At 47.4% G+C, this 10,753-nt stretch overlaps 1 protein-coding gene across 1 annotated transcript in view; it reads left to right on the top strand.

Moving 5' to 3' along the window:
* The first annotated feature begins 394 nt into the window (after positions 1-394).
* Tmcc3 (transmembrane and coiled-coil domain family 3) overlaps positions 395-10,753 on the top strand; it is a 152,263-nt gene continuing 141,904 nt past the window's right edge. The window contains exon 1 of the mRNA XM_041667427.1: positions 395-507. Within this exon, the coding sequence (XP_041523361.1) occupies positions 478-507 (30 nt within the window). The 5' untranslated portion in view covers positions 395-477. The remainder of the gene's footprint in view (positions 508-10,753) is intronic.

Here is a 10,753-nt window from a genome sequence, read left to right as displayed (position 1 = left end):
TCTGGCAGACTGGTTGCTTCCTGGGACGTGAACAGATCACTAACTGTAGATGGTTCTCGGTCTCTATGGTGACGTTGCCTAAGGTTCAGACTTCCAAGTACAACCTTCTGTCCCGGACACTCCGTTAGGAGTGTTTGGTTGCAAATAACAGAAAAACCCAAGAACGGCGCTTGTCTAACACAATACCGAATCTAGATGTAGGCTAGTTCACGTCCTCATCAGAACCACTCAACACGCTGGCTTCTGTTGCCATGGCGATACCAGGTGGCTTAAGGCCCAGTCATCAGGTCTGTGTTGAAGGGTATGGGAAGGGTTTTCCTTATCAACTGTTATTTTCTTTCACTAAGAAATGATAAGAAAGACTTTTGTTTGGGTTTTCCTTTTCACCAGAGTCATCCTACATGGCCGCCTGTGACTTCAAGAAAGCCAAGAAGAGTGGACTGAACGAGGCGTGTTAGTGTCCTGAGTGGAAGGGGGATGATGTTAATGAGAAAAGAAGGGGTAAAGGTGAGTGACCCTCCCCTCTCTGGTTCTCCGTGTTCCCACCAGAAGGCCACGGATAGCTTGTCCTGCGTCTGGCTGTGAAAAATCCCCTCCACAGGGCTCTGTTCACTCTTGACGTCCAGATGCATCCATTCTCTGACCTGAAAGGCGCCTTCTGCCAGAGGCAGCTCTCGTTAGATAACCTTGGCTTGGAGCAGAGGGGCAAGCTATTGGTGGGATTGTATTCTGAAAAGCCACCCTCTTCTACTAGTTTTTTTTCCACTTGAGCAATTTAATCAATCACGTCTAATATGTACGCAGATCATGTTAATCTGCGGAGCACAATCAGGAGCCTGGGTGGCCGAGCTGGCTATGCATACAGAGACGTTAGTCCTATCTTCAGTGTTTATACTGATGGCTCTTCACAATGGTTCGGTTTCAGGATACGAATTTGTTGGAGTTCAACTCAAGCAGCTCATGTAAAATTAATTTCTGTTCCGCTTCAGTTCCCATCACTAATGGGTTGAAGGCCAGTGTGCTGTACGGTCTCTGCTGTACCCTCATGTTCCTCGGGTGCCAGCGCTCGGTGTTCTGATGTTGCTCTCCCCCGCAACTGTTGGAGCGGTGTGGCTGTCCTATAATTCTCTCTGGGCCTCATTTACATTTTGTAGTCCAGGCACTGTGGACGAGAATGACTGTGTTTCCTGGTCCCAACTCCCCCAGGGGATTGTGGTGGCCATGATTTCGGTCTGAAGCTGTCTTCTCCTAGCTGTCTGTGACTGGGCAGGAAGTCCCCACCTTAGTGCTCTGCCTGTAGACACCAAGGCTATCAGAAGAAATGCTGGCAAGGAGCCGCGGAGTCAGGCAGTTCCGCAGGACCGACCAGACCACCTTAGCAAATGTGTGTCCAGCTGCATCTGCCCGCCCCTCTCTGGGTAGCACATACATGCTCACAGTTTATTATTTCATCATCGGGTTTAAGATCTGACATCTCCTCTCCATGTGGTCATTGAACACTCTGCCTTATTTCCTTATCTGGAGACGGCAGTGGTGCCTTGTGGGATTGTTTCGAGGACTGAGATTTTGCATGTGCTATATGTATTACACAAGTATGTGTGAATGTGGCAGACCTAGGATGTACACTGTGCCCTGCATGATGTACTATAAACGTGGAACCCTGCCAGGGGCATCAATCATGTCTAGGTAATGTCCATTGCTACCAATCCACAGTTCAACATTCTGCAATTCTAAAATCCAGAGCTCTTGAAAACCCACGTTTCTTCTTCACGTTGGTAGAAATTCCAACCTGATCTGAATGAAAGGCTTTGCAGGGCCCGGCCTGAAGGGATGCGAGATGGTTTCAGGGCCTTGTTTAGTTCCTAGGTCCAAATATTTACACATTTCTGCTGAAGAAATGGCAGTGTGGTGGGTTATAGGGCGTGATACCAGCCCTCCTTACCTCCAGCAATATTGCATAATACTGCCCATTTCAAATGAAGAATTCTGAAATTGGCTGCTTCTGAGCTCAAAGTTGCTGAGGAGGGTCTGGAACCTGGTGCGTGTGCGTGTGCACCTGCCTGTGTGTCTCACCCTCCAATGTCCCCGGATAAATGCATTATAGCCTCTGCCTTGGCGACAGACACTCTCTGAGCACCTAAGGATAGCATTAGACCCATGTGGCAGACCCAGGTCAGAGGCCTTCAGGAGAGCATCTGAAAGTGGCGCTGAAGTCGCCAAATCCAGAGCTGGTCATACCTGACCAACGCAGTAGGGGCTGAGGGTCTGGCTGCCAATGAACAAAGCCTGGGAGTTTATTTGCTGAGTGGGACTTTGCGCATCTGAAGCCGAAAGCTGCAGTCACAGAACAAGACACTGCGGGTGTGATGGGGTCTCTCAACGTGCTCTGGGAGGGAGGAGCATCAGAAGGGTGTGCCTCTCTCCTGTTTCCAAAGAATAAAAGTATGGCCTGAGAAGAGGAACAGCAAAGGACAGGAGTGAAGAGCAGGAATGGCTACCTAAGTGGGCACTTGAGGAACGACCTACAGTCTGGTCTCTCAGCCCTGGCCTATGGCTGCTGTCACAGGATTCTTGGTACCTCCGTCTTTCATTCTCCAACGTCCCTGTTTGGACTATTAAAGAAAGCGGTCCATCCTGCTCGTAGGCCAGCTCGGGAAACTGTGGACTTAGCCTTAGGGGACAGCAAAGGCCTTCAAAAGTTTTAAAGGTTGTACGTCTGAAAAGGCGAGTCGGGATTTGGGCCACTCTGCTGCCCAATAAAAACAGCCTTGTTGTTTTATTTATTGTGCCAGTCATTCTGTTGGCCTCAGAGGCGACTGGAAAAGAAATCAGATCTGGGAAAGTAAGCTAGGGACTGGCTTACCTGGGCAACTGCTGCCGCCACAGGTCACCGGGATTGTTTGTGAGTGTCTGTGTGTCTGTGTATACACATGCCTAGAAATAGAAGCAGTGTTGGTTGACCCCGGGCAGTGACGCTGTCCTCTCCTTAATTGAACTTCCAGGAATTCCTGCACTGTTTGGAACTGCTCCCCCAAAACAATCGTGTCTGTCTCAGAAACTCAGGAAGGGTGGCACCGCCGAGTGTGATTGTTTATGTGTATGCACCTGCGTCTGTGTGTGCACGTGTGTGTGTGTGAGTGTGTGTGTGCATGGTGTGTGTGTGTGCATGGTGTGTGTGTGTGTGTGTGTGCGTGGTGTGTGTGTGTGTGTGCGTGGTGTGTGTGTGTGCATGGGGTGTGTGTGTGAGTGCACGGTGTGTGTGTGCATGGTGTGTGTGTGTGAATGCATGGTGTGTGTGTGTGAGTGCATGGTGTGTGTGTGTGTGTGCACGGTGTGTGTGTGTGTGCATGGTGTGTGTGTGTGAGTGCACGGTGTGTGTGTGCATGGTGTGTGTGTGTGAGTGCATGGTGTGTGTGTACATGGTGTGTATGTGTGTGAGTGCATGGTGTGTGTGTGTGAGTGCATGGTGTGTGTGTGTGTGTGAGTGCATGGTGTGTGTGTGTGTGCATGGTGTGTGTATGTGTGTGTGTGAGTGCATGGTGTGTGTGTGTGTGTGTGCATGGTGTGTGTGTGTGTGTGTGTGTGTGTGTGTTTCCCTCACTCAGCTGCATTTCCTGATTCGGTTTTCATTTTCTTTTATTTACTATTTGATTTTCTCTCATGGTCAGATCTGGCAGTTGGCAGATACTTACCGTTTTTATATTTTCAACCCAGAAAAAAAAAAGCAAGAGAAATTTCAGGAGAGCCTGAGATTCGTGTTTTCTGTTTTGTGTAGGACGGTCTTGGTGCTCTGGAGACAGGGATTCGCCCCTTGGGAATCCTTTGCCTTTGGTTTGTAATTCTGACACATTTTGAGCTCTCCTCCCTGCTGCTGGGGAGGAGGAAAGATAAAAGCTACAGGGCAGCTAGTAATCCCTGCTGGGCCCCACAGTGAGGTGGGGTTTATGGAAGCTTAGCTGATAAGAGGCAGAAGAAGGGATCGGAACTGTCCAAAATGGCTGAGAAGGCTTCCATGTGGGCAAGTGTCTTCACCGTGACCATGGCCCTGAAAACTGCTTCCTGACTGCTCAACCCGCTTGCCTAGAGGACTCCAGGCTGGCTCGTATCTGTGTGAATTCATTGCAGGCAGGTAAGCCAGAACATGGAAGATGCAGACATTGTGATTTGACTCCCAGGAGAAGACCCACATAAACAGACAGCACACACACACACAATATTGCAATAGTGAATTATTGGTATCTATTCAAATACTTGCATTCTTTCTCTGGGGACGGACTAAATTAAATTATAATTTTAAAATTAGTTTTCTTTTTTGTTTGTCTGTTTTTCAAAACAGAGTTTCTCTGGGTTAAGTGTGATGGCTTTCCTGGAACTCGATTTGTAGATCAAGTTGGCCTTGAACTCACAGAGATCTGCCTGACTCTACTTCCCAAGTGTTGGGGTGGGCACTACCAAGCCAGTCTTTTTTTTTTTTTTTTTTGTATTGAGAAAACCCTGGTTAACTATAGTTCCCTGCATACTTCACAAAGGGAGGGCAGTTGTCACAGACTGTGTGCATCCTAGTGAATCTGGAAGAAGGGGGAGAAAAGCCACTTGGGGGCTTGTCCTAGTTAGGGCTTCTATTGCTGTGAAGAGACACTATGACCATGGCGACTCTTATAAAGGAAAAATGTTTAATTGGAGAAGTTTACATTTTCAGAGGTTTAGTCCATCATCATCATAGTGGGGCATGCAGGCAGACCTGGTGCTGGAGAAGAAGCTGAGGGTCCCACATCTTGACCAGCAAGCAACAGGAAGTGGTCTGAGACACTGGGGGTGTGGCTTGAATACATATGAGACCTCAAAGCCCGCCTCCACAGTGACATACTTCCTCCAACAAGGCCATACCTGTTCCAACAAAGGAATATTATACCTTTCCTATTCCAACAAAGTCACACCTCCTAATAGTGCCTCTCCCCATGAGCTTATGGAGGCCAATGACATTCAAACTACCACAGTGCTCCTGGCCCATTCTAGAGCTTCTTCAAGGTTTATCCACACTCCAGTAAGATTTCTTACTTTGGGATCCTTGGCCTTACACTAGGAGTCTAGGAGACCCATTTCTTAGATGTGTGGTCATATGTGTATTTATGGGGAAAGGAAGGTTCTGAGTGCTCACAAGGGGCTCATGCACATAACAGAGACAAGAACAAAGATTTAGAGCATGGACAGCCACAGCTGCCTAATGATTCAATGCTCTTTGAAGTGATGTCTTAAAAATCATTAAAGGATTGCTGGCATATGGAGAACAAAGTCCTTGAGTTTTCCATGGTGACCCCAAAAAGTTCAGCCTTGACCTATGTCTACCAGTCTTGATAAGCTTTGCGGGTATGCAGCTCTGTTGTCCCCCCTCTTCTGTAGTAGGCAGCTCAGTTGTCCCCCTTCTTCTGTAGTAATCATCTCTACGACCCCCCCCCCTTTCTGCAGTATTAATCAGAGTAGAAATCAGCCCATGGAAAGGGGATTTCCATTAAAACAGGCTGAGGTAGCCGAGCAGTGCTTGCCAAAACAGGCTTTAGAATTAGACTAATTGACTAAAGTAAGTTTCTCAAGGTCATGTCCAGATGACATTACTAAAATGCAATGCTACCAATGGCCTCTGGCAGAGGAATAGCACTGCACTTTATTGACCAAGAGGACACATACTTTGCCTTCCAAAATGAGCCCCAACTGTCATAAGGCGATCCCTACCTCTCCCTGGCAAACTGAGAGAGCATAGCATAGCCACCACTGAAGGGGATGCTACTGTCTTTCAGGGATGCCTGAGGTGCCCCTGGGAGACTTGAATTGGCCATTGAATGCCTTGTTCATATGGAGCTCTGACTGCTGCTTGCATTTCACAGGCGGGATGCTGGCATGCTCCTGGCCATTTCCTCTACACCCTGCTTGGTCCTGTTCTTGCTTACAGCTTGATGCTTCTGTTTCAGTGATGACAATGCTTAGTGATGCTAGCCTCATGGAAATGGCACAATAGCCATTAAGTGTGAATGGTAACTTACCTGTAACCAACCTCCCTCCTCCCTCCCTCCCTCCCTCCCTCCCCCCTCCCTCCCTCCCTCCCTCCCTCCCTCCCTCTCTCCCTTCCTTCCTTACTTTTGAGACCTTTAACTTACTTTAAAGTGCCCAAATCCAAGTGCCCCGTTTTTCCTGAGAGGGTGTGAGAGAGCCTTGCTTTCTGCAGTGTTTATTAGCTCAGATTCTAGCTTTCCGTGGTTCCGGTGAGTGAGATAAATGACCCGGAAAACTGTGCTTAGTCTAGACTCACCATGTTCTCAGCCTCGACTCAAACACTTTGCAAGTTATGGCGGAGACAGAGGCAGGTTTCCTAGTCAAGGGCCAGTGAGTTTTTCCTATAGCGGGTATGTTGATTTCCCACCGCGCCAACCAAACACCTGAGATATTCAAATAAGAAGAGAAAAGACTTCTACAATGCCTGACTTTGTAAGTTTTCATGCATGGCTGGTTGGGCTTCCTGGATTTGGAAGACCAAAAGAACATTCTGGCTGGAATACCTAGGGCAACCAACCACCTGATCCCTTCAAGGGATCTAGGGAACAGAGGGGGAAGAGATGGGGCAGGGTCCCATTGTTCCTCTCAGGGGCATGCCTTATATGACCAAAAACATTTTCAGCTTGGGTTCTGCCTCTTAAGGATTCATCTCCTCCCAAGAGTGCCAGGGACTGGGGCCAAACCCTTAACACGCAGACCTTGGGGAGACGCTTACCCAAACCATAGCAGCAGTCAAGACGTACATACTTTAGGCTCTGTGGATGTGTGGTTTCGGATGCAGATATTCATCCCAGCAGCTGCGGTACAAAAGCGGCCGTAGACGATATGCAAATGAGTGGGGGAAACTGCATGGCAATAAAGTTTCATTGTAAGCACTGAAATTTGAATTTCATGTAATTTTCACATCCCGTGAAATGGACCTCTTTTTCTTCCTGTCCTTTAAAAAAGCATCTTAGATCGTAGATCATGTGAAAACAGGCAGCTGGCTGGATTTGGCCAGCTCCAGGTGACCTCCAACCTCAGAGCATATGGTGTGGCGTCTTAGCTGCCAAGAGAGCTGTCCATCAGGGTTTGCGTCTTTGGCCGGTTCCTGTAACCCACAACCTCAGAACACATGGTGCGGCGTCTAAGCTGCCAGGAGAGCTGTCCATCAATGTTTGCTTCCTGGAACACGGTAGAGACCAACACAGAAGGGCCAGCAGGTAACTAGAGGAGATAGTTACACATGTATGCATCTGTCCGACGGATGAAAGTTTCTTTAAAATCCAAATATTCTGTTGAATCCTTCGGTGGGAATTACAGGATCACGTGCTGCATGACAGCCCCCAGACCTTGATGGCACACAGTGGATAAACTTTGTTTCTCTCTTGTGTGTCTACGAGTCCGTGGGAGCTGGTGTGTGCCACTCGCGTTTCTCTTCTGGGTCCAAGGCTAGGCGGGCTACTCTTCTCTGGGTAGATGCACAAGCCAGCAAAGTGAACAGCATTTGCCTATTTCAGTCCTCTGCTTGTTATGCTGCTCAAACACAGCCTGACTGCATGCAGGTGGCTGCATATCCCGATTTAAGAAAATGGGCCAATAGTGCGGGGTAGGGACTGGGCCCTTATATATGAAACCAGCCGAATTTCAATCTTTAAATGGATGGCAGATGCCACCAGATAGCAGGACACACACGTATGAGACATCAGAGTAGGGTAACAGGAATGGAAAACCAAGTATACAAGGATGCATACTTTTATCTCCAGATAAAAACAGGTCAGAAGGGGCTGTCCTCTGGTGTCCATGCGGGAATGCTGGTGCCCATGACAGGGCTTCCTCTGCCAGTTCCCGAGGACAAGGCAGCGCTGTCTCTTCTCTCATAGCTGGGTGACCTCACCATGACCATGGCTCCAGCAGTCCCTCTTGCTGCAGCCAGGACCTCGAATTTGCCCTGTCCGTCCTCCCTTAAATATTTCATAAGTTCTTCCAGTTGCCATGGAACACATTTGGGATCCAATTAGGATTTCTGAGAAACTTTGTAAAAGCCTCTGCCATGGTCTCCAGACATCCAGTTGTCTTATTCCACTATCTGAAGTAAACCATCTAGCCTCTGTGTGTGTGCGTGTGTGCGCACGCACAGGTGTACATGTGTGTGCACGCGCACAGGTGTGCATGTGTGTGCACACGCACAGGTGTGCATGTATGTATGCGCACATGCATATCCATGTTTGACAACTGTTGTTTGTAGTAAAGGACATCTAGAATGGAATTGGAAGGAGACCTACTTTTGACTAGATGTCTTTGCAGTGTTGGAGTAGCTTATCTTTATTTTTGAAATAAAGTATATGTCTTTAATTTTGAAATGAAGTAATTATGAAGAGAGCTAGCAGAGGAACTGAGACAAGGTCTACACTTACTGGACACGAAGCAGAAGAAGAGTCAGATACCTGAAAATAAAGCCGAGATTCCTGGGGCGTGGTCATAATTCTGAAGTTAAGTAGCACGTTCTGTAGTAATATGCTGTAGGCAGAAGTTTCTGTCCTACTCACCAATTCCCAAATAACCAACACAGAGACTCAATATTGATTACAAATGCTTGGCCAATAGCTCAGGCTTATTATTAACTAGCTCTTACAACTTAAATTAACCCATTTCTATTCATCTATGTATTGCCACGTGACTCATGGCTTTACCTGTTTTCCAGCATGTCTTGCTTCCTCTGTGTCTCATGGCAATTCTGCTGACTCCGCCCTTCTTCCTCCCAGCATTCTCAGTGTGGCTGTCTCACCTATACTTCCTGCCTGGCTACCAGCCAGTCAGTTCTTTATTAGCCAATGAGAGTAGCATATATTCACAGTGTACAGGATGACTCCACAACAATACACTGAACTTCATTTCTGGCTCTTGGGTTATGCGCATGCCCTGGAGCACAGGGCCCTTCAGCCTGTTAACTCCACAGTCTCTGAAGAGCAGACTGATGCTTTCTTATGAACTCTTAGTTGTAGCCAGAATAACGAATTAAAACGGGTAGAGTGGGGTCTTCGGTAGGTGTAACACTGAGGCCCCAAAGTCTGGAATCCTCCTGGTTACACATATCTGCTCTATAGACTTGAGCAAGTTAGGTTATTTCATCTACGGCTCTCTGTGGTAACAGTGCCTGTTCCATAGTAAGACTTTGAACACTGAAGTGGGTATTTTACATAGAGCTCTCTCACTACAGCCTCTAGCTCATAGGCTGTCCTGGGTAGTGCAGGATAGTTTGTTAATAAAGTATATCCTATATCCGATTGAACTGGAGGGCTTTATGTTAAGAGAAACAAACCACACAGAGAATAACACTTCATGCTCTCATGTGGGAATACTGAAAGTGTTATACAGAATAAGGTATAGGAGTCTTGGAAGGGTGGAGGGAGATGGGATGGCTCTTGGTACCAAATACTGATAGGCAGAGTCAGTTCCAGGGTTCTGCAGCACCGTGACCAGAGCTGTCAATCAACCTCTACATAGTTCATAAAAGAGCTCGCAACAGAAAAGAATTCAAAGGTCATTCTCGTGTTCAAAGTGATGATAAATATCTGAGGGGAAAGAAATGTTATCACTCTGACTTGGTCATTATACATTGTATATAGACCTTGAATAATTGCCCGTATGTACCTACAATAATTATGTGTCTGTTTTTAAAGTATATCCAAGGAGACTGGAGAGATGGCTCAGTTGGTAAAGTGCTTGCTATACAGTGTGAGCTCCCCAGTGTGGATCTCAGCATAAAAGGCCAAGAATAATGACACACACCCTTAACCTCAGCACTGGGGTAGCAGGAGGGAGGTGGGTATAGGCGGAGCCCTAGAGATCACTGGCCAGCCAGCCCAGCCAATGGGTGAGCTCTAGGTTTAGGGGAAGGCTCAGTCTCTACTACAGTAGACAGTGGTAGAGGAAGACGCCTAATGTCAGTCTCTGACCGACACACAGACACACAGATACATATACCCTCCCGTGTACATGCACAGGCACCTGCACACACACACACACAAACACACACACACACACACACACACACACGTAGACAGAGACACAGACACACACAGAGAGAATCTAAGAATCAGTTTTCCTCTTTGCTTTAACACCTCCAGCATGAAGGTCTCCTTGTTGGAAGCCTTTTTCCCACTAAAAGTCACATTGAGTTTAGAATCATCTGTAATCAATGCCTGTAAGTCTTCATACATAGTAATTATGTGATCCATAATTTTCTCGGCTCTATCCCCCACTCCACCTCCTCTTCCCTCCCTCACTCTGTTGTAGGCTTTATAGTTGTTTTTAATGCATTTCGTCTCATTTAATGTCATCCCCGCTACTGATGCAGGCTGAAAATACTGATGTGTTTTAAAGAGTATTTACATAAACGTATGGATTAGGAAATCAAACAGCTTGTGGGGGTGTGCTTTTGGAAAATCGGAAGCATTTATCAGACAGTTTATTCCTCCAACAAATACTCAGCGGCCACAATTGGTCATTGATCCAGCAATGCTGGAACAGGACAGACTGGACTCTGCCCCCGAGTCCACTCACTGATGCGAGATGACCTCAGATGACACTAAGAATAGGACTGTGGGCCTTGCAGTCATGGACCAGCCGGGAGAGCTACTGGAGGAAGGCTGTTCTTAGAAGACCGATGAGCAAATGGTCGGGGCACAGGGAAAAAGATGGAGGCTGTAGCAGGAGGAGGTCA

This window comes from Microtus oregoni, unplaced genomic scaffold (genome assembly GCF_018167655.1).
Source record: "Microtus oregoni isolate MIOR12 unplaced genomic scaffold, Mior012 000001F_ref0000356, whole genome shotgun sequence".
NCBI classification, from domain to species: Eukaryota; Metazoa; Chordata; class Mammalia; order Rodentia; family Cricetidae; genus Microtus; species Microtus oregoni.
This window is presented reverse-complemented; position numbering and strand designations above follow the sequence as displayed.